This window comes from Onthophagus taurus, chromosome 10, assembly GCF_036711975.1.
Source record: "Onthophagus taurus isolate NC chromosome 10, IU_Otau_3.0, whole genome shotgun sequence".
NCBI classification, from domain to species: domain Eukaryota; kingdom Metazoa; phylum Arthropoda; class Insecta; order Coleoptera; family Scarabaeidae; genus Onthophagus; species Onthophagus taurus.
The window spans coordinates 180,694-205,952 of NC_091975.1; the positions used below are offsets into that span (position 1 = coordinate 180,694).

Sequence of the window (25,259 nt, forward strand, 5' to 3'; positions counted from 1 at the left end):
TTTATTGATAAATCTAAGCTTTTAGCCAATTAGTGCAGATTACATTATGTGGTACAATTTGCAGAAATAAATTATAATTGTGACATCCACATGGTACAAAGAAAACTAACGGATTGAGGTTGGTAATTCTCTTTTGCAAGTCCCAAGTTGTTCTTTATCAGGAGTACAGGGTGTCCAAATTTCGATGGATTTGCAGGGTATCTCAGTTATTATGAAAGGTAGAAAGTTGCGGCTTTCGCGAACCTGAGCTACTTTTTTGTGAAACTTACAATGGCGCAAACCAAATTTTCATAGCCCTCTTCGTTTTTGATATACAGGGTGTGTTTGAAATTTACGCCTCCTGTATCTCGGCTATCCGGAAACTTAGTAAAAAAGTAAAAACGGGTGCTAATAGATTTTTTCACGTGGAATCCAATGGTGCACGTAGAATTTTTCCAGTCATCACGGTTTTTGAGTTATAAACACAACTCAAATACTAAATACTCAACTTCTAAAATACTTAACTCTTTATAACTCAAAAACCGTGATGACTAGAAAAATTCTACGTGCAGCATTGGATTCTACGTGAAAAAATCTATTAGAACCCGTTTTTACATTTCCGGATAGCCGAGATACAGGAGGTGTCTGAAAATCGTAAATTTTGAAACACACCCTGTATATCAAAAACGAAGAGGGCTATGAAAATTTGGTTTGCGCCATTGTAAGTTTCACAAAAAAGTAGCTCAGGTTCGCGAAAGCCGCAACTTTCTATCTTTCATAATAACTGAGATACCCTGCAAACCCATCGAAATTGGGACACCCTATACAGGTCCGCATAGGCTATCTCCGAAACTAAAAGAGATAGAAAAAAAGTAGCTTACATGTCATGATCTCGTTTTTTGAGAAAATGCTAATGCCGAAAACTCCGAACAGCTATCGTCTTTTGTTTTCGCCCTATCGGCAAAAACTGAAAATTTTGCGAAAACGACATTCGCGAATATCTCACTTATTATCAAAGATGGAGTATTATAAATAAAACATTATATGGGCAACTTTTTACGAAGAATTCAGTGGCGTAGGTAGAATTTTTTTCCCATCTTTTATTTTCAAGATTTTAGACGTAACTTTATTTTTTTAAATGGAAATCATAGTTGGCTATGGCTTAAAATAATTTGTTATTTTCTTCTGATAATAAATATATATAGTTTGTGGGGTATATTTCTTATAGTTATTGAATAATTAACAAAAATTCAATTTGTTCTATCTAAAACTAATGTATGTATTTAAAAGTTAATGTTGCTATGGTGATAATCATACATACTATGATGCAACATAATGTATCAAATAATTGCCAAAGTTTGTATTTAAAAATTCGATAACAACTCTGGCATTATATGCTGGTACGATGCATCAGCATGTTAAGTGTCAAAATATAACAAAACTGAGTAAAACTATACAATGAATTTCGAAAATTATGAAAAATATAGCATGATGGAATGCTATATGTTATCAGATAAGAATGCGACGTTAGCCGCGGAATTTTATTTCACAAGATATCCAAAAAGAAGACAACCGCACGTAAGAACCTTCAGCCGGTTAGCAGAAAATTTAATAGATATTTGGTCCTTCCCCAAACCACATACAAAAACATACCAAAATGACCTGCAAGAGAAATTGCAACAAGACGTCTGACCCAAAAGCCGTTGCTCCCGAATATGAAAGAAAAATAAGTATAAACCATACAAAAGTCAATCGAAGATTAGAATTTTGTAGATGATATTTAGAAAAATTAAATAGTCTGCTGTTTGTTCAAAATGTTATCTGGACCGAAGAAGTCTCTGAGTGTTCAAAGAAGCTTGGGGTTCAATGTATGGTGTGCCCTTTTAGATAATAGAATTTTGCCATATAGTATCTACCATAAAAACTTAAACTCAGAGAAATACCTCAATATATTAAGGCAGCACTTGAGCCTTTGGTCGACAATTTGGCACTAAATATGTCTCAAATGATATATTTTCAATATGACGGAGCACCAGCACATAATGCCAGAGTTGTTAGTGAATTTTTAAATACTACTACAAACTCCTTGCTACTAACTTTGACAAAACCTAATTGGAAACAATGCTTTCCCTCATGGTATGGTTATCACCATAACAACATTAAGTTTTAAATACATACAATAGTTTTAGAAAGAACAAAAAAAATTGATACATTATATTCCATCATAGTATGTATGGTTATCACTAGGGCACGAAACTTTTGTAACAAAACGATACGATTTCCCCCCTCCACTTGTTCTCATTGGCTAGTTTTCTAGGAAGCCACTCGTATTCTTTTGTCACAAAAGTTCCGTGCCTTAGTTATCACCATAGCAACATTAACTTTTAAATATATACATTAGATTTAGATGGAACAAAATGAATTTTCGTTAATTATTCAATAACTATAAGAAATATACCCCACAAACTATAATATATATTTGTTATCAGAAGAAAATAACAAATTATTTTAAGTCATAGCCAACTATGGTTTCCGTTTAAAAAAATAAAGTTACGTCTAAAATCTCGAAAATAAAAGATGGGAAAAAAATTCTACCTACGCCACTGAATTTTTCGTAAAAAATTGCCCATATAATGTTTTATTTATAATACTCCATCTTTGATAATAAGTGAGATATTCGCGATTGTCGTTTTTGCAAAATTTTCAGTTTTTGCCGATAGAGCGAAAACAAAAGACGATAGCTGTTCGGAGTTTTCGAAAAACGAGATCATGACATGTAAGCTACTTTTTTTCTATCTCTTTTAGTTTCGGAGATGGTCTATGCGGACATCGAAATTGGGACACCCTGTACAGTCAGGTATGATTGCAAAATACTTTCAATTCTTTATGTGAGATAATATTGTAGATTTAATTTGTGATGCCATTAATTCTTTCAATTCATTTTGTATATTTTTGCCACAATACACCTCTCACCATTTATTGCTAATTTGACATGCTCCTCCATGATAGAGTCAACATTTGCCAATAATTGTACGAGTCCTAGAAATTTTTAATTATTTTTGGTAGATAATTTATCACAAGATCCTCTGAAAGCCAACAATTAATTTTTAATTGTTATTTTAACTCACGATTTCAATAAAATTAAAAAATATTTCGATGTTGTGTGATCTCGCAAAAAGTTTTTTTTATTTTCCCCTTCAACTTATTATCTACAATGCAAAAATGGAATGAAAGCTTCTTCTCCCTAGGGTGTTTCGCGTAGAATTCAAAGAGCATCGCAACCGGGATCCAGTCATAATAAAACTTATGAATATTAATGTATCAACTTTCCCCTTAGCACAATACGAAGGAACAATGCTCCGAAATGCTCCCAGTCCATATATTTGTCATACCGAAAGCATCGTAACGCAGCAGGGTGCTGAATATTAGAGGTTATTACTTCCCGAAGTTTATCCCATCTCTACATCATCCCCAAATTTCTTGCACAACCTTCCCTAAAACTCTTTACTTGTAAGATTATGATTATGACAAAAAAAAAATCTATTTGTTGTTTGAAAATAAAAAAGGGACCAAGTTTTCGCTTTTCTAAGCATCTTTATTTAATTTGGCCGAGCATCGATTAGGCCAAATCCAATTTTCGGGGGGGAACATGAAATTGAGGGGCACAACCTCGTTTCCTGCGTCAGAAAGCTTTTGCTTCAGGGCGTTTCATCTCATCTCCCGTATTCCCGAAGGTGACCCATCAATTTGCTACACACGCATCGAATGTCGTCTCTGATGACGTTTCATTAACTAGAATGTGATTGAGATCTGTACGAAGAAAATCTCATTTTCTATTTTGACCTTAAAAAATAAGAATAAATTGAAACTCTTTTACTGTGTGTCGATGTATACAAAGGTACAGGCTGATAATATAAATGTGGGGGAAACTCTCACGTAGACCAGACTTAGGGGTGAGATAACAAAGAGCTTTGGGGGTGAATTTGCCATGCGGTTGCCCTCTGGTCGTACAACGAAAAGGGGGTCGTCGGAATTAGTCAATTACGGGTGCGCCCCAGCCGTATTTTAATTACAATCTGATAATGACTCGGCTACAATCGCAATAACGAAAACGTTTCCTGAACACGTGTCTTAGCGACATTTTAATAGCCGTGTCAAATTTGGTTAATAAATAATAACAAAGAGGAATTATAAGAAAAATTCCAACATTTTCCGTTAACAATGATCGTTTATTTTAAAAATCATTTTCAACACAAAATAAATCTTGTTTTATATAATACAAAATGAATTATAGCAATAATTGTTAAATTAAAAAAAGCATTCATTTCATTTTAATGAAATTTAAAAAGTTTCGAATCGATAACATCATTATTTAAAAATTTTTCTTTTAAAGTAACGTAATAATAATAATAATAATAAAGTTGTCTTAATTATTTATTATTATTTGTAGTTAAGCCTATTTGGGTTTACCACTAATTATGTTAATCACTAAATTGTGATTTACATTTTACAATAATACATTCAAAAACACTTAATATTTATTTCTTCTTTTTTTTTTGATTTTGTATTTATATTAAAAAGGGAGGGGAAACGCCGATTTTATTTCTTTATTTTATTAATACGCTAGTTTTGTGTTTATTTCTACAGTTTATTTAATTAGGATTTTTTTTGCATTTACCATTTATAAATTGGAAGAAACCGTCAACAATTAAAGATTTAAGTACTTTTTCTAGGTTTAATTCTAGGTTGAAAAGTGCTTTTTTCTGATATGCTTAGCTGATATGTTTAAATTTTTTACGTCGAAATAAGCTTCTTACATTAAGTTTTTTTAAAGGCATCTCTACGAAGTCCAAAGTGGATATGTATATGTTGCACTTTCGATGTTTCAAGTATAATCTATTTTAAATTCGAAATGAATCGTCTTTATTCTTTATTGCTTGCCCATTAAGAAAAATAAGGAAAAAATCGTTTGGTTAAAAATTTAAAAATCAATGTTTAATTATCTGGAGGGATCTAAATCCAGATATTTGAATATATACAAGGATTTTTTACGATTACATCCTCTATACAAGTTTTCTTTGAGCTGAGCAATTTTATTCTGGCCACTTTCTGAACGTATTTATAGATTAACGTCAAATTAACTCGTTTCTGTACAATGTACAAATCCGTGTAATATAATATATGGATAATATAGAGTACGACTTTTTTAATTATCTCTTTTTTTCGCACGCTAGAATTGACGCTATTGTCGAGTCAAGTTGAAAAATTTACGAAATAAAATTAAATATGTTTTTCTAATCTTTTCGGTGAAATTCAACGAAACCCAAGCGAAAATCGTTCCATCCTTAAATACTACTTGTGTATAGATATATTTGTGTGTGATGTATACATAACATTTTTTTTTAATAGTTTTTGTTGCCCTAATCCTAATCGAATATCACTTATCTCCTTAAGATTAAGAGGAATCTTGCGATTCTGATATGTATGCGATCTCAGTTGATATATTTGGGTATATTTAAAAATGGGAAAATCAAAGAAAAATCTTTTTTTAATCCAAATTATTTTCTTAATACTAATTTCTTAATTCTATATATCTTATATGTAATTATATAAATATCGTTTGATTAAAACGTCAAAATTGACATTTGCATGTTGTCAAAAAATTTTAACACGTCAACTTGACGTTTGCGATACTTTTAGGTTATACGAAAATGTTAGTTTTAACTCAATACTCTTTTTCCCAATATTTTTCTAATTCAACCCAATGATTATTATATATCGATTTAAACAGAAAGCTTTAAGCTTCAATTTAAAATAAGTTTCATTTCTTAATTTCAATAAACACTGGTAAACTCAATTGGAAGGAGATAAATCAAGGTTACCTCAAGTAGCTGAATGCATCTATGACTTGGAAAGTCATTTTGAAACAGTCCTTTCCTAAAGCCTTTTGCTTAACCAAGAGTAAAGGGAAGTAAAAAACTTTTTAATCAAGAGAAAACAAATGGGAATAAATCCAGTCTATGTTGCTGCAAATATTCTAGATCTAAGTTTTAATGGAATTCATCTTAATAGAGATGAACAAATACAAATAACAGAGTTTACTGTAACAAGCCCAAATGAGTCTGCAGAGGTAATGGCAGAATTGGCCCTTTATCGATCTAAAGAAGGAAATAGTATATTAAAAAATAAGTTTCGTAAGACACGCTTGAAATGCACGAATTCATGTTGAATGAATGAGTGCTTTAAGTCTTATGAAACGTGTTTTTTATGCTATTTTTTGTAATTCGCGTTTTTATCCTTTTTTTTAACAAAAATAAAATAAATTTTGACAATGTAGGGAAATAGGTATGCAGCAGTTGGTAACACCGTAACACTTGAAAATAGAAATTTGAATTGACAATTAGAAACTGTCAAAACACAAAATGTATTCACCTGAAAAAAATGTTTCATGTACAGGATGGTTCAAATTCGATGTCCGAATAGGCTAACTCGGAAACTATAAGAGTTAGAAAAAAAGTAGCTTACATGTCATGATCTCGTTTTTCGAGAAACTGTTAATGCCGAAAACCTCATAGCGCTATCGTCTTTTGTTTTTCTGCTAGAGGCCAAAATTGAAAATATCGTAAAACCCGCAAATGTTATTATCTTGGTTATTATTATAGGTGGAGTATTATAACTAAGACATTATATGGACACTTTTTTACAGAGAATTTGATGACGTAGTCAAAAAAAATTGTTCGGGTTTAGATTTTGAGATATTATCACAATTTTCGTTTTTTTAAATGGAAACAACCACTGATTATTCGCTTAATAAATTCGTTATTTTTTTCTGATTACAAAAATATAGGGTTTGACAGGTCTATTTCTTATTGTTTTAGAATAAAACTAAAAATAAACTTTTCTTTTAGTGTCGTCCAAGAAATTAAATTTACAGTTTCCTGTAAATTACTGTTCTATAACTAAAAATTAAAAAAACAAATTTCTGATATTTGAAACAAATATATTTGTTGAACTGTTTAATTTATATATGTTTTACACAAAAGTTGGAATAGATTGCATTATTTCACATTTTTTATTGCGATTTAATATTATTTGTAAATGACTTAATAAATTATCGATAGATGGCATGTTTTTTTTTTAATTCAAATAAACATAGCAACATTTGTTTGTATTAAAAAATTTTCTGAAGTGTCACTTTAAAAATCCTGTTTTTAAGATCAATTACGAAAATTTTGAAAAGTTTGACATGTTAGAATGTTACATATTAAAAAATTATTTGTTTTTAAATACCAGAAGTTATCTTAGTATTTAATTATTAACTTTTTAGATTTTACCTACCGCCCTGTAACTTACAGGAAACTGTAAATTTAATTTCCTCGACGACACTAGATGGAAATTTTATAAAAAAAGTTTATTTTTAGCTTTATTCTAAAACAATAAGAAATAGACCGGTCGAACCCTATATTTTTGTAATCAGAAAAAAATAACGAATTTAATAAGTGAATAATTAGCGGTTGTTACCATTTAAAAAAACGAAGATTCTCATGATATCTCAAAATCTAAAACCGAAAAATTTTTTTTGACTACGTCATGAAATTCTCTGTAAAAAAGTGTCCATATAAAGTCGTAGTTATAATACTCCACCTATAATAATAACCAAGATAAATGCACTTATTGGTTTGACGATATTTTCAATTTTGGCCTCTAGGGGAAAAACAAAAGACGATAGCGCTATGAGGTTTTCGGCATTAGCAGTTTCTCGAAAAACGAGATCACCTACATGTAAACTACTTTTTTTCTAACTCTTATAGTTTCCGAGTTAGCCTATTCGGACATCGAATTTGAACCACCCTGTACACCTCCTAAAATAAGAGAAATTGCTCAGTGTTCAATATTCTCATCATTGTGGACCTTGTATTCGATGCTAAGAACGTGTTTAAACATCCATAGACAAAAATTGTCACATTGACAACTAGAAAAATTAATGACCCAATGTCACCAACTTGAACTGGTTCCATAAAATGTTACTAAAATCTCATTACAGCATCGGATGCTGTAAGGAGTCTCATTACAGCACCCGTTTGAGTACTGTTAGAGCTTTCATTACCGTCGCGAATTACAAAAACTATGTTTTAAAATCCGTAGAAAAATTACATCCCGTGACTTAAACAAACTAGCGGTCAAGATACTAAGTATGCCTGCGTTAAGTGCAGCAACAGAAAGAAGCCACGGGATAATTGCTAATCTTTGGAAAAAAGTCCCACTGCAATACCGCCCATTCACGGCCTTCACTGCTTTTTTTGTCTAAGCTTTATTTTTTAAGAAACAAAAATTATTTTGATATTAAATTGAAGTTGAATTCTCAATTTTTTGTATTAATCATACGATATTATCTTGTATTTATTAATAGATATGCCACGTTAAATTTGTGTATTTACAGATTGAAATTAAAAAAAATAATAAATATATCAACATTTTTTCAAAAATTTTAGCAATCAAGGTGAACAAAAAAAAAATGTCCACTTATCTACATTATTTACAAGAAAAAGTGAACTAATTTGCACAATCTAAAAATTTAAAGCGATTAACATTAACAAAATCTCCACTTCAGCATTAACTTGCAACTCAGCGAAAATAAAATTTTGCTTTCGTACCATTTTTATTGAAACTGGGAGTACTTTTTAATGTTTCATTTTTAATTTAGTATCTTTACATCACCCATTAATCTTAATTCTTACCTTAATGTTTTTCTGCAACTACACAACCCTCAGAAAAATTTTCGTTTAATTAAAACCTTGTCTAAAAGGATTTCTTACAGCCGATTGTTGTTGTTCGGGACCTCGAAAAGGATTAGGATTTCCTTGAGGCTGTTCAGGAAGAGCTCTTCTACTTTGATTCTGTTGATAATCTTGCTGCTGAAATCCTTGTTGTTGGTAACCTTGCTGTTGATATCCTTGTTGTGGAAATCCTTGTTGTGGATACCCTTGCTGTTGATATTCTTGTTGCTGACCTTGTTGATAGCCTTGTTGATACCCATTAACTTCATTTCGATCTAAATTGGTTTCTTGTTGTTGGGAATATTCAAGATGATTTTTGAATTCTTCAGTATTCACTTTTTGATGATCTTGTAAACTATAAGTTTGATACTCTTTGTTCGGAGGATCGCCCATTAAAATATTAGCTTCGTTCTCAAACGGTTTAAAATCATAAATATCCTTTAAATATCTCAAAACCGGCGCGTATAATAAGTTTGAGATTGCGATTCCGAAGTTGAGGGCGGTAAATCCGATTGCTTCAACAACTCCTCCGGCTATAATCGGACCGATCGCGTAAGCCACCGAATAAGAAATGTCTGCAATCGCATAAATGCTCCCATATATAGAAACGTATCGAACATCAACAAGATAACCGAGTGTTGGAAGTAAAGCAGTGTCGATTAACGCGATTCCAAAACATATTCCGCAAATTGGAATCATTAAGACTTTGTAGGATGATGCGAATGGAATGATGAAACAACAAAGTCCTTCTAAAGCCAATCCACAGGCCGCCATTAACCATTGATAATGAGGATACTTCTTCGCCATTTTTACCGTTAAGATAACCCCAAAGACGTGCGGGAAAAATGCCGGCAGCCAAATTATTCCAACTTTCCAATTTTCGGTCGTTAAATTATCTTCCATCCACAACGAAATCGTTGGTTCCAAAAACGCCAAAGCTACATTAGACATCATCAAAGCCCCGGAACATACGGCAATATAAGGATCCATGAATAACCTCCAAATGGGTACTGAAGGGGGTTTACTCACTTGAGCCTCTTTAATTTGCGTTTTAATCGGTTTCATCACCAACAATAACATAAAACCGTCTATCAACGAGACGAAAGCGAGTATTAAAAATGGAACTTCTTTGCCGGCGAATTGATACAAAGCTCCACCGAATGGCGGCGCGACCAAACACCCGAAACTAATGAACGCTAAAGCTATTCCTAAAGCTTTCGATCGTTCGTTCTCCTCGGTGAATCGATCCGCGATCATTGCCAAACCGGAAGTATCCGCGAAAGCCGAACCTACACCTTGAAGGCTTCGCGCGAAAAATAGTAACGAATAACTTCTTCCACAAGCGAAAACTGCCGTTGAAAGGAACATTATGGTTAATCCAATCATCATGGGAACATCATAGCCGATTCGATCGATTAGAGCTCCCGAAAATGGATTTACCATTAATTGTACGATAGCTTTTGATGCAAATAAAATACCGGTGGCGGAATCTTGGCCGTGATGTTTATGTTTAAATGGTTCACCTTTAAAGAAATTGACATGTTACTGTCTTAGCTTGTCTTGAAGTTAGAAAAATTTACCTGGAGCTACTGTAACATTTTCATCAATCGGGTCATCTGCATAAGCACCTATGTACCGGAGATAATCCGGAATAATAGGAACTATAACCATGTACAGCATATTATCCAAAAGCAAAGCGATCGAAACGATCACCAAAATTAATTTACGCTGCGATCTTGGTTCTTGCAACTTGTTCCAAACGACGTCTTTCAGTTCACTTAGTTCCATGTTGATGATGGGGATGGTTCTCGGACCAGCCATTTCGAAAATTCTTTCGCTTCTAACTTTTGACTTTCAATTTAAACGTCTTCTTCTCGTACTTCTTTCTTGAGTTGCTGGGGTGTGGTTGGAGCTAGTCGCAGTGCCATCCCTTTAACCTGGAGGACAGAAAGGAAGAGTAATCAGAGGTTGTTTGGACTGCGTTAATTATTTTGTTCTTTTTTTTGAGACGGGAGGGGAGGCACTGCTTCTCCTCCTCCCACACCCCAATTAAATTTGAGTTGCACTTAGTACACAAACACTCAGTAAAACTTATGCTAATTTAACTTTTTTGGTGATTAATATATAAATGACGTAACCGGGTTATAACTATTGATCGCGGCCATTTTGAAACCTAGGTAGCCATCTTGTTATAAAATCATAAACCACTCTAATAAGTTAACTCGAGAATTATAAAATGAATAGGTTTCTTTTTCTTACCTGTATCGGATAAAGCGTTTCCGAACCGGGTAGAAAAAATCCCTCGAATATTTGACGCCGTTGAGGCGCCGAAGAAACCAAAACCGCCGACGCCGGCGTCTTTCTGTCTTTGATCCACTTTGAAAAACTAACGTTTTTAATTTATCTCGAAATTTGAAACTTTTTTTGGATACTCGATTCTTTTCGGATTTTTTTTTCGCGCGGTTGTGGTGGTTGGCAGCTGCGACTGCTTTCAGTTCGGCCGCTCGAGGTGTACAGGCGTCGATCGGCGTCGCGACGCTTCGTCGACGGGGGGCGGATCGTCGTCATAACGACCCAGACCGGCGCTTTTGATTCAGCCAGAATATTGGTGGAGGTGCCGGAAATCCACGCCCAAACTATCAAAATGTAGGCGTGTTTCAACTTTTCGATTATTTATGATTATTTGAATGACGTTATTGTGTTACTTTCGTTCTATATATAAATCTAAAGGACGTGCCATAACATGTCTTATTATGATTTTTGCTTTAATTATAATTTTATGCACATATAAATCAACCTGAATAAACAAATAATAATAAAACAAGACCTACCACTAGAATCATTCGGATTTCGCCGTCTTAAGAGACGTGTGGCTAAATCCGAATGTTTTTAGTTCTAGGTCTAGTGTCAGTTCTAGTTTTACACTATCACTAGAACTAACACTAGACCTACAACTGGAATCATTCAGGTTCAGCCGTTTTGAGAAAATTGCGGCTAAACCCGAATGCTTCTAGTTCTAGGTATAGTCTTAGTTCTACGTAGTAACAGTGCTAGGATAACACTAGAACTACCACTAGATCTAGAACTAGAATCATTCGGGTTTAGCCGTCTTGGGAGACGTGCGGCTAAACCCAAATGATTCTACTTCTAGGTATAGTATTAGTTCTATATAGTAACACTGCTAGTGTAACACTAGAACTAGTACTAGACCTAGAACTAGAATCATTCAGGTTTAGCCGTCTTGAGAGACGTGCGGCTAACCCCGAATGCTTCTAGTTCCAGGTCTAATATTAGTTCTAATGACAGTGCAAGTGCAAAACTAGAAGTGTCTACTTCTAGGTATAGTGTTAGTTCTATATAGTAACACTGCTAGTGTAACACTAGAACTAGTACTAGACCTAGAACTAGAATCATTCGGGTTTAGCCGTCTTGGGAGACGTGCGGCTAAACCCAAATGATTCTAGTTCTAGGTATAGTATTAGTTCTATATAGTAACACTGCTAGTGTAACACTAGAACTAGTACTAGACCCAGAACTAGAATCATTCAGGTTTAGCCGTCTTGAGAGACGTGCGGCTAACCCCGAATGCTTCTAGTTCCAGGTCTAATATTAGTTCTAATGACAGTGCAAGTGCAAAACTAGAAGTGTCTACTTCTAGGTATAGTGTTAGTTCTATATAGTAACACTGCTAGTGTAACACTAGAACTAGTACTAGACCTAGAACTAGAATCATTCAGGTTTAGCCGTCTTGAGAGACGTGCGGCTAACCCCGAATGCTTCTAGTTCTAGGTCTAATATTAGTTCTAATGACAGTGCAAGTGCAAAACTAAAAGTGTCTAGTTCTAGGTATAGTGTTAGTTCTATACAGGGTGCCCATTATGTATGGAATATAGCATATATCTTGGTAGGTATCAACTTTATAAAAAAACATTTTATACAAAAGTTGTTTAATATTTTATTTGCCACAATAAGACACCATTCAATTGTTTTTATTTCAGAAAACAAATGAGCAACGAATAACACTTGAAGTTTTTTAAATGGCAATGTACCCTTTCGTTAGGCTCATTTGATAGAGATTTCTTTTCTCTTTACGATGTCGTAAAATTTTAGTACCCTTATATCAGAAAATTTTTGAAAAAAATGTAAAGATTGTTTATTAAGAAAATTTAACTAATAACATTAATCTAGATATCCGAGATCGTCAAGTACCTCGAAGTACCTAGAATTATTGGAGAAGTACGCTAATTTTTCGTTTATTTGTATGTAAATTTAATTTCCGGTAATAATTCGTGGTACTTGACGATCTCGGATATCTAGATTAATGTTATTGATTAATTTTTATTAATGAACAATTTTTAAATTTTTTTCAAGAATTTTCTGATGTTTTACGCCATCGTAAAGAGAAAAGTAATCTCTGTCAAATGAGCCTAACGAAAGAACACATTGCCATTTAAAAAATGTAAGTATTATTCGTTACTCAGTTGTTTTCTGAATTAAAAACAATTGAATGCAGTCTTATTATGGCAAATAAAATATTAAACAACTTTTGTATAAAATGTTTTTTTATAAAGTTGATACCTACCAAGATATATGCTATATTCCATACATAATGGGCACCCTGTATAGTAACACTGCTAGTGTAACACTAGAACTAGTACCAGACCTAGAACTAGAATCATTCAGGTTTAGCCGTCTTGAGAGACGTGCGGCTAACCCCGAATGCTTCTAGTTCCAGGTCTAATATTAGTTCTAATGACAGTGCAAGTGCAAAACTAGAAGTGTCTAGTTCTAGGTATAGTGTTAGTTCTATATAGTAACACTGCTAGTGTAACACTAGAACTAGTTCTAGGTATAGTCTTAGTTCTACGTAGTAACAGTGCTAGGATAACACTAGAACTACCACTAGATCTAGAACTAGAATCATTCGGGTTTAGCCGTCTTGGGAGACGTGCGGCTAAACCCAAATGATTCTAGTTCTAGGTATAGTGTTAGTTCTATATAGTAACACTGCTAGTGTAACACTAGAACTAGTACTAGACCTAGAACTAGAATCATTCAGGTTTAGCCGTCTTGAGAGACGTGCGGCTAACCCCGAATGCTTCTAGTTCCAGGTCTAATATTAGTTCTAATGACAGTGCAAGTGCAAAACTAGAAGTGACACTATACCTAGAACTAGAATCATTTGGGTTTAGCCGTCTTTAAAGACGTGCGGCTAAACCGCACGTCTTTAAAGACGGCTAAACCCAAATGATTCTAGTTCTAGGTATAGTCTTAGTTCTGCATAGTGCTGGTATAACACTAGACCTAGAACTAGAATGACCTAGAACTAGAATCATTCAGGTTTAGCGGTCTTGAGAGATGTGCGGCTAAATCTGAATTTCTAGTTCTCGGTCTAGTGTTAGTTTTGGTTTTATACTAGCACTATCACTAGAACTAACACAAGACCTAGAAGCAACCCTTCTTTTTGGCGCTTCAATTTGAAAACACTCCTTGGAATTAAAAAATAGAGTATAATTAATGAGATGAAAACTCAAAACCACGAACTCTATCCAAAATTAAAACAATTATCTCTCTTAATTAATTAAATTTATTTGTTAAAAAAAAAAAAGTGAAACTTAATGTATGTAAAAAGTTCTTTTTTATTTTGAGTACGTGATCCGTTTCTTGGCAAACAACTTCGTTATCGTTCCAACATCGGTTCGGTGACGTTGATCCTCGAGAAGGTAAAATAAAGACGAGAAAGAAACGAGCGGCATTCGAAATGAGGAGAGAAACCGGCCATTTAGGCAGGGTTTCGAATAATCTCGGGGCGATATCTAATGGAAAATTCAAATACCGCGAGATCCCGAACCCCACAAAAGCGACCCCCTAGAGGCCACCTCCTGCACTAGACACGTGACAATTTGCAACTCCCTAATGACCAGTGTGTGTCTAAAACAGAATTTCACGAACTACATTAACTTACATTACATTAACAATCATGTTTTAAAATTATTTCTTTTTGTTGGCTCTCAGAATACAACAAAATGTAGAAATCTTGTATATGCACAATAGACGTTTGTATTACGCAGAGAATTGCGTATAATGCATGTCAATTTCAATGAGAGTTAATTGCGAACGCAAGCGCGTGCTGTTTTCGGTCGTGGGAAGTTAATTACACGGTAGATGTAAATGAAAATTACTATCCTGCTTTTATTACTTGTACATGTCACTTTGTAAGAGGATTAAAAATAAAATATTGATTAACAGAATAATTTATTTTTTACTTTTCCGTCAAATTACAATTCAGCTATAAATTATTAGAAAGAAAGCGTGTTTTGAAACGTACTGGTATAGGTGAATGGTGTGGAATAGAGATGAGTGATCACAATTTATTACTTCAAAAGACTTATACGATATGAATTATTTATCTTAATTTAAAGTCCTTGTGGTACATGAATTGAATTCAAAAAAATCGTAACTCCAAAATCTATAGAATTAAAGAAATTATGGTTTTTTTGGTCTAACCAGCTCAGATTTGAAATACGAAATAGCAGAAAGAAACGGCATTAGGTACAATTTTGGCAAAATGGCTAACCCAATCCCTACATATCTTTTATGATTCTGTTATTATTAGATGGTCATAGCAGCCACAAAAGCCTTGAAGCCTTGCAGTGCGCAGAAAGACATTGTTTCAATCAAAAAACATTTAAAGTCGCAGGAAAAGGAAAAATGTTGCGCAGGGATTTCTTGATTATTTTCTCTACATTCTTCTCTTTTTAATCTTAAACATTAAGGCCGGGGTGTACAAAATAGTTTTTTAATTAAATTTTAAAATAAGTGTGAAGAAATGTTAAGTTAACTTTCAAAATATCTAATAATATAATAAAGGAATCGAGTGAATCGGTAATTTAACGGTTCCCATTCATTTTGAACGATCGGATAGTGAACCTAATAATAAATGCCATATTCTTGTAAGTATATACGAAGCGGTGGTCCAATTAGACCAATTAGGCGTCCAACAATCGCCGTAGATATGCAACAATAATGTTGCCTCACATTCTAACTCTCGAAGATGGTTACACGATCGTGAGATGGAAAAGCAAGCCTTTGTTATTATTATCCGGGGAATTTGCGAAATTATCTAAATCGTCTTGAACAACTTTTATTTTACAAAGTTTTATTTTTATTGTTTTTGATAATAATTTTAATTTTAATATTTTTAGAGCGAGGGGCAAAATTAAATTGCCTTTGAATTGGTAAATAATCGTCTAGTAACGTTATTAGCGGTGTTAGAAAACGTTGAGGTTTCGACACCGTTTCACTACACCACTAGCTCTCATTATCCCTTAATGACGGCCGCTTTTTCATCGTCCTTGGTCCCGATTTCGAGAATAGAGTTGCTATCCTCCTCCAAACCTCTATTTCGTTTCGTCCTTTAATTGCGTTTCCAGACGGTTTAACGAAGTCGTGCGCGGTGTACATTTTAAAAGATTCATATGGAAAGGTAATTTGTCATTTTAGAGACGACGATTACTATTAGACCCGGCTTGGGTCTCATCTTGGGGATCGCGACGAAGATGATCCGTTCTCTTTCCCGAAAGGAAAACGTCGATTTTGAAACAACCGCAAATTTATTTCAATATCTCGTTCATCTCGTTGACTTTAATCACCTCTTACTTTTGCAGCTGCAAATTACGACATTCCTTTTTATTTAAGATGACCAACTTATTATTTTGGTAAATAAAACGACAACATTTTCTATTTTTATCATTGATCGTTATTGTTAATAAATTCAACGACACAACCTCCTCTTCTCGTTACTACATTTTTTTTTCTTTCTAAAACCACACTTGACCCTCACAAAACCACTTTACCTTTGATTCCGCTTCTTCTCCCCTTTTCGATAACACCCACTTTGTTAATAAAGGAAAAAGTACTTATCTAAAAATAACTGAAAAAGGGGTTGTTGTTACTAAATAATTTTTTTTCTTAAAATCGTGGTGGAACGAGATGAATGAATTGGTGTACATGTGAAACGGTGACGTCGACGGCAGGTAAATGGGGGCCCTGGAGGCACAAAAGGGTCGGATCAATACCTCGACCTCTGCGTGTTTGCATGAATATTTTATATTCTCGCCGTGTGTACGAACTCCAGTTTCAATAGAATAATTGTAAATACATATAACTTTTAATCTATACAAAAAAATCTCTGAAAAAATAAACTCGTTATGTAAGAGTTAATAATTGCTTCTGCACAAAAGTGATAAAATGTTGCCATTTTTAGTTTGGTTTATTGGTTTCAATTCCAATTATGAATGAAATTGCTGTCATTACGCAACATTTTTTTTGTGGAGTAAATACTAAATATGATGAAAATAAGGGAATTGATTGAAACATTAAAATTGATTTGTTTCTAACGGTTTATTTTTATGAACAATTTTAGGCTTAATATATTATTTTATTTTATACTGTCCGGTATATTGATGTTACATCATCAATGTGATTCCGGTAAGTAAAATTAAAAAGATTATATCTACAAAACGAAAAATTGTAGAGTCTTCAAATTTTCAACAAAATAAAGATTAATTCTTGCTTTATAATCCCAAAAAGTTTCATTTCTTAAATCCAATAAATTTATTAACAAATAATTTTTTAATTAATCACGTAAATAATTGCTAGCTGTTAGGTTAGGTAAAATTAAAAAGCTTATATCTACAAAACGAAAAGTTGTAGAGTCTTCAAATTTTCAACAAAATAAAGATTAATTCTTGCTTTATATCCTCAAAAAGTTTCATTTCTTCAATCCAATAACTTTACTCAGAAATAATTTTTTAATTAATCGTGTAAATAATTGACAGCTGTTAGGTTACATTAAATTAAAAAATTCATATCTACAGAACGAAAAGTTGTAGAATTTTGAAATTTTCAACAAAATAAAGAATAATTCTTACTTTATAATTTCAAAAAGTTTCATTTCTTAAATCCAATGACTTTATTCAGAAATTATTTATTAATTAATCATGTAAAAAATTGACAGCTGTTAGGTTAGATTAAATTAAAAAAATCATATCTACAAAACGAATAATTGTAGAATCTTCAGATTTTCAACAAAATAAAGATTAATTCTTACTTTATAATTTCAAAAAGTTTCATTTCTTAAATCCAATGACTATATTCAGAAATTATTTTTTAATTAATCATATAAAAAATTGGCAGTTGTTAGGTTAGATTAATTTAAAAAAATCATATCTACTAAACGAAAAGTTGTGGAATCTTTAAATGTTCAACAAAATAAAGATTAATTCTTGCTTTATAATCCCAAAAAGTTTCATTTCTTAAATCCAATAAATTTATTAAGAAATAATTTTTTAATTAATCATGTAAATAATTGCTAGCTGTTAGGTTAGGTAAAATTAAAACGTTTATATCTACAAAACGAAAAGTTGTAGAGTCTTCAAATTTTCAACAAAATAAAGATTAATTCTTGCTTTATATCCTCAAAAAGTTTCATTTCTTCAATTCAATAACTTTACTCAGAAATAATTTTTTAATTAATCGTGTAAATAATTGACAGCTGTTAGGTTACATTAAATTAAAAAATTCATATCTACAGAACGAAAAGTTGTAAAATTTTGAAATTTTCAACAAAATAAAGAATAATTCTTACTTTATAATTTCAAAAAGTTTCATTTCTTAAATCCAATGACTTTATTCAGAAATTATTTATTAATTAATCATGTAAAAAATTGACAGCTGTTAGGTTAGATTAAATTAAAAAAATCATATCTACAAAACGAATAATTGTAGAATCTTCAGATTTTCAACAAAATAAAGATTAATTCTTACTTTATAATTTCAAAAAGTTTCATTTCTTAAATCCAATGACTATATTCAGAAATTATTTTTTAATTAATCATGTAAAAAATTGGCAGTTGTTAGGTTAGATTAATTTAAAAAAACCATATCTACTAAACGAAAAGTTGTGGAATCTTTAAATGTTCAACAAAATAAAGATTAATTCTTGCTTTATAATCCCAAAAAGTTTCATTTCTTAACTCCAATAAATTTATTAAGAAATAATTTTTTAATTAATCATGTAAATAATTGCTAGCTGTTAGGTTAGGTAAAATTAAAACGTTTATATCTACAAAACGAAAAGTTGTAGAGTCTTCAAATTTTCAACAAAATAAAGATTAATTCTTGCTTTATATCCTCAAAAAATTTCATTTTTTCAATCCAATAACTTTACTCAGAAATAATTTTTTAATTAATCGTGTAAATAATTGACAGCTGTTAGGTTACATTAAATTAAAAAATTCATATCTACAGAACGAAAAGTTGTAGAATTTTGAAATTTTCAACAAAATAAAGAATAATTCTTACTTTGTAACCACAAAAAGTTTTGAGGTGATCCACAAATTTTCATTGTAAATTTCTAAAAATATACCTTTTTGATAGATGAATTTTAGGAAGCTTTTCACCTTTTCGGTATGGTTCGATCTGGCATTTCTAAGGTATTGATTACCAGCACGAATTCAGGACACACCCCCTCCACTTTACGATAGGCTCCACCACCGGACCGCCCCTAAGTTTTCGATTAATATTTCGTTTAAACAATTTATCACAATTAGCCAAGCAAAAAATTTAGTCTAAATCATATTGAAGAAGTTAGCTTTTTCATACTAACAAGAGGTAAATAAGGAAACTTTTAAGACTTTATTAACTCTCTTGTTTTGAAAGACGATTCAACTAATTTGTTCTTCTTCGGAAGCAAAACTTTCACCTTTCTTTGCACACGACAAGTTCAAGTTGGGTGTAATTTTACCATAACCAGAGTTTCTGTCTGTTTTCTTTGTTGAGTGTAAATATGCTTATTCGTCATAAATATGAAAGTGGAATTATGTAATTTCACACTATGATTTAATTAGTCTTCGCGGTTTATTCCCATTTCGAATCTTCTCCTTTTTTTTAATAAGATAGTAACGATTTCGAAGTTAGAACAATGAACATTAAGAATCTCATTGTTTTCTTTTTCTAATCTTTATGTTCACGTTGGTAAAAGTTAAAGATAAATTAGAAAAGCAAGGACCTATTTTACAATTATTAGAACAACGGGGTCGATTTTATTACCTCGTAGGTGTGTATGTATGCAAATTTACGTTACACATGAGAACCATTAAGAAACCCTTTCGTTGCGCATTGCTTTAATTTTTATTTCTTAAAAATCTTAATCGTTTGAGAGAATTTGATTTAACTAAATTTCTTTCTTGTATCCTTCGTGTATGACCTATTTGCATAGCACAACGATTACTTTAGATTGTGGTATACCATTAGATCACCTCTTTTATTGCGTACGACGTTTTGTAATCCATTAGCACTCTGTGGCAGTGTTATGCCCGAGCATAATCACTTCCTTTCCAGTCGTGACAAGGTTAAATAATTTGTTAATTAAATTTTTTTTATCACTTATCTAAAACCATTAAGATTTTCTTTTCACATTCAACGTCAATTAATTTTTTAAATCGAAAATGTTAAAAGATAAATAATTCCTCCGGGAGCCAAAAACAATTTAAAACCTTATTCTTCTTTTCTAGCTGGGTTCTTTTCACTTTCATTTAGAAGAGAAGCTTTACAACCAGCCAATAAAGCACGTACGAGTTGAACGTTTTACGACCACCGCTACGTATGTACAAAATCTTCGTGGTAAGATGGCATTTCTCTTGTGCGCATTTCCTTTATGATTGTATTACGCCACAAAAGTAATTATTATTCTTTATGAACACCAAACTTGGACAAAGGAATCACATTTTTTTTTATTTTTAGAGAAAAACACGAAAAAAACTGCAGAAAAAGGAATGAAAAGAATGCTCTAACATTTTCGTTCGATTTGTTATGGGCGAAGAGGAAAAGGATGCGGGGCCAAGATTTTCCGGGAGATAAAGCAACAAAGGAACCGGACGATTTTCTCGAACGCTAACCGGAAGTGCTGGTCATTCAATCTTTGATACCCAATTGGTTCCTAAATCGCTCACCAATTCCCCTTTTTTACGTTAAACAAAAATGAAGATGTTATTTATCAAATAAATCATCACATTTTCAACGAACTAGTCCGCTTTGAAAAATTATTTTTACTTTTTGACATACAAAGCTTTAAACTGAATATAAGATTTTGTTAATTTTAAAGTTATTTAAATAAATTTGTGAAAAATCAATTTTTTAATGTATCCATATGAAATATTCTCCAAATCTCAATTAAAGCATCTACCCTTCAACGAATAAGTCTGTTTTGAAAAATCATTTTTAGTCTTTGATAACTTTACTCAGAAATAATTTTTTAATTAATCGTGTAAATAATTGACAGCTGTTAGGTTACATTAAATTAAAAAATTCATATCTACAGAACGAAAAGTTGTAGAATATTGAAATTTGCAACAAAATAAAGAATAATTCTTACTTTATAATTTCAAAAAGTTTCATTTCTTAAATCCAATGACTTTATTCAGAAATTATTTATTAATTAATCATGTAAAAAATTGACAGCTGTTAGGTTAGATTAAATTAAAAAAATCATATCTACAAAACGAATAATTGTAGAATCTTCAGATTTTCAACAAAATAAAGATTAATTCTTACTTTATAATTTCAAAAAGTTTCATTTCTTAAATCCAATGACTTTATTCAGAAATTATTTTTTAATTAATCATGTAAAAAATTGACAGCTGTTAGGTTAAATTAATTTAAAAAAATCATATCTACTAAACGAAAAGTTGTAGAATCTTTAAATGTTCAACAAAATCAAGATTAATTCTTGCTTTATAATCTCAAAAAGTTTCATTTCTTAAATCCAATAACTTTATTAAGAAATAATTTTTTAATTAATCATGTAAATAATTGCTAGCTGTTAGGTTAGATAAAATTAAAAAGTTTATATCTACAAAACGAAAAGTTGTAGAGTCTTCAAATTTTCAATAAAATAAAGATTAATTCTTGCTTTATATCCTCAAAAAGTTTCATTTCTTCAATCCAATAACTTTACTCAGAAATAATTTTTTAATTAATCGTGTAAATAATTGACAGCTGTTAGGTTACATTAAATTAAAAAAATCATATCTACAAAACGAATAATTGTAGAATCTTCAGATTTTCAACAAAATAAAGATTAATTCTTACTTTATAATTTCAAAAAGTTTCATTTCTTAAATCCAATGACTTTATTCAGAAATTATTTTTTAATTAATCATGTAAAAAATTGGCAGTTGTTAGGTTAAATTAATTTAAAAAAATCATATCTACTAAACGAAAAGTTGTAGAATCTTTAAATGTTCAACAAAATCAAGATTAATTCTTGCTTTATAATCTCAAAAAGTTTCATTTCTTAAATCCAATAACTTTATTAAGAAATAATTTTTTAATTAATCGTGTAAATAATTGACAGCTGTTGGGTTACATTAAATTAAAAAATTCATATCTACAGAACGAAAAGTTGTAGAATCTTCAGATTTTCAACAAAATAAAGATTAATTCTTACTTTATAATTTCAAAAAGTTTCATTTCTTAAATCCAATGACTTTATTCAGAAATTATTTTTTAATTAATCATGTAAAAAATTGACAGCTGTTAGGTTAAATTAATTTAAAAAAATCATATCTACTAAACGAAAAGTTGTAGAATCTTTAAATGTTCAACAAAATCAAGATTAATTCTTGCTTTATAATCTCAAAAAGTTTCATTTCTTAAATCCAATAACTTTATTAAGAAATAATTTTTTAATTAATCATGTAAATAATTGCTAGCTGTTAGGTTAGATAAAATTAAAAAGTTTATATCTACAAAACGAAAAGTTGTAGAGTCTTCAAATTTTCAATAAAATAAAGATTAATTCTTGCTTTATATCCTCAAAAAGTTTCATTTCTTCAATCCAATAACTTTACTCAGAAATAATTTTTTAATTAATCGTGTAAATAATTGACAGCTGTTAGGTTACATTAAATTAAAAAAATCATATCTACAAAACGAATAATTGTAGAATCTTCAGATTTTCAACAAAATAAAGATTAATTCTTACTTTATAATTTCAAAAAGTTTCATTTCTTAAATCCAATGACTTTATTCAGAAATTATTTTTTAATTAATCATGTAAAAAATTGGCAGTTGTTAGGTTAAATTAATTTAAAAAAATCATATCTACTAAACGAAAAGTTGTAGAATCTTTAAATGTTCAACAAAATCAAGATTAATTCTTGCTTTATAATCTCAAAAAGTTTCATTTCTTAAATCCAATAACTTTATTAAGAAATAATTTTTTAATTAATCGTGTAAATAATTGACAGCTGTTGGGTTACATTAAATTAAAAAATTCATATCTACAGAACGAAAAGTTGTAGAATCTTCAGATTTTCAACAAAATAAAGATTAATTCTTGCTTTATATCCTCAAAAAGTTTCATTTCTTCAATCCAATAACTTTACTCAGAAATAATTTTTTAATTAATCGTGTAAATAATTGACAGCTGTTGGGTTACATTAAATTAAAAAATTCATATCTACAGAACGAAAAGTTGTAGAATCTTCAGATTTTCAACAAAATAAAGATTAATTCTTGCTTTATATCCTCAAAAAGTTTCATTTCTTCAATCCAATAACTTTACTCAGAAATAATTTTTTAATTAATCGTGTAAATAATTGACAGCTGTTGGGTTACATTAAATTAAAAAAATCATATCTACAGAACGAAAAGTTGTAGAATCTTCAGATTTTCAACAAAATAAAGATTAATTCTTACTTTATAATTTCAAAAAGTTTCATTTCTTAAATCCAATGACTTTATTCAGAAATTATTTTTTAATTAATCATGTAAAGAATAGGCAGTTGTTAGGTTAAATTAATTTAAAAAAATCATATCTACTAAACGAAAAGTTGTAGAATCTTTAAATGTTCAACAAAATAAAAATTAATTCTTGCTTTATAATCTCAAAAAGTTTCATTTCTTAAATCCAATAACTTTATTAAGAAATAATTTTTTAATTAATCATGTAAATAATTGTTAGCTGTTAGGTTAGGTAAAATTAAAAAGTTTATATCTATAAAACGAAAAGTTGTAGAGTCTTCAAATTTTCAATAAAATAAAGATTAATTCTTGCTTTATATCCTCAAAAAGTTTCATTTCTTCAATCCAATAACTTTACTCAGAAATAATTTTTTAATTAATCGTGTAAATAATTGACAGCTGTTGGGTTACATTAAATTAAAAAATTCATATCTACAGAACGAAAAGTTGTAGAATCTTCAGATTTTCAACAAAATAAAGATTAATTCTTACTTTATAATTTCAAAAAGTTTCATTTCTTAAATCCAATGACTATATTCAGAAATTATTTTTTAATTAATCATGTAAAAAATTGGCAGTTGTTAGGTTAGATTAATTTAAAAAAATCATATCTACTAAACGAAAAGTTGTAGAATCTTTAAATGTTCAACAAAATAAAAATTAATTCTTGCTTTATAATCTCAAAAAGTTTCATTTCTTAAATCCAATAAATTTATTAAGAAATAATTTTTTAATTAATCATGTAAATAATTGCTAGCTGTTAGGTTACATTAAATTAAAAAATTCATATCTACAGAACGAAAAGTTGTAGAATCTTCAGATTTTCAACAAAATAAAGATTAATTCTTACTTTATAATTTCAAAAAGTTTCATTTCTTAAATCCAATGACTTTATTCAGAAATTATTTTTTAATTAATCATGTAAAAAATTGACAGCTGTTAGGTTAGATTAATTTAAAAAAATCATATCTACTAAACGAAAAGTTGTAGAATCTTTAAATGAAATAATTATTATTTAATTATTATTTTAATGAATTAAAAATTCAATCTTTGATTCCCAATTGGTTCCTAAATCGCTCACCAATTCCCCTTTTTTACGTTAGACAAAAATGAAGATGTTGTTATTTATCAAATAAATCATCACCTTTTCAATGAACTAGTCCGCTTTGAAAAATTATTTTTACTTTTTGACATACAAAGCTTTAAACTGAATATAAAATGTTGTTAATTTTATAGTTATTTAAATAAATTTGTGAAAAATCAATTTTTTAATGTATCCATATGAAATATTCACCAAATCTCACTTAAAGCATCTACCCTTCAACGAATAAGTCTGTTTTGAAAAATCATTTTTAGTCTTTGAGGTGTATAGATTTAACTGTCTGTTTATAACTTGGTTATAAATAACAGCAGCAAATGAAAAGTAAATGGAAATCATTTAAAATTTTGTTATTCACTGTTAGTATTTGTAATATAAAACGTTTTTTCATCTAAGGATTAAGATCCATAAAAACAGGAAGTCGTTATATTTTATTTGTTTCAATGACAAATTCATATAGTACATATTTTTATTTTCAAAGAATTTATTACCGGGTGGTCTAGATCTGATGATGAAACGGATGTTATTAAGGATTTTTAATTTTTACAAATAGAACCGAAGGTCAGTCATCATCATGATCGATTGATATCATCATC

At 30.5% G+C, this 25,259-nt stretch overlaps 1 protein-coding gene across 1 annotated transcript; it reads right to left on the reverse strand.

Annotated features, from left to right (window-relative positions):
* Positions 1-4,187: 4,187 nt before the first annotated feature.
* LOC111413326 (Vesicular acetylcholine transporter) lies at positions 4,188-11,260 on the reverse strand. The gene is made up of 3 exons (XM_023044251.2): positions 11,016-11,260; positions 10,337-10,693; positions 4,188-10,279 (listed from the first exon to the last, which is right to left on the reverse strand). Exons 2-3 carry the CDS (start codon positions 10,575-10,577, stop codon positions 8,763-8,765), a joined length of 1,758 nt encoding a protein of 585 aa, XP_022900019.1. The 5' UTR covers positions 10,578-10,693; positions 11,016-11,260; the 3' UTR covers positions 4,188-8,762.
* Between the last annotated feature and the right edge of the window lie 13,999 nt (positions 11,261-25,259).

What these genes read in the sequence shown, in the direction of transcription:
- LOC111413326 (XM_023044251.2), bottom strand. Translation starts at nt 10,577, where the DNA reads ATGGCTGGTCCGAGAACCATCCCCATCATCAACATGGAACTAAGTGAA. An exon ending in AAATGTTACAGTAGCTCCAG is followed by an intron (nt 10,280 to 10,336) that starts GTAAATTTTTCT and finishes ATTTCTTTAAAG; the next exon opens with GTGAACCATTTAAACATAAA.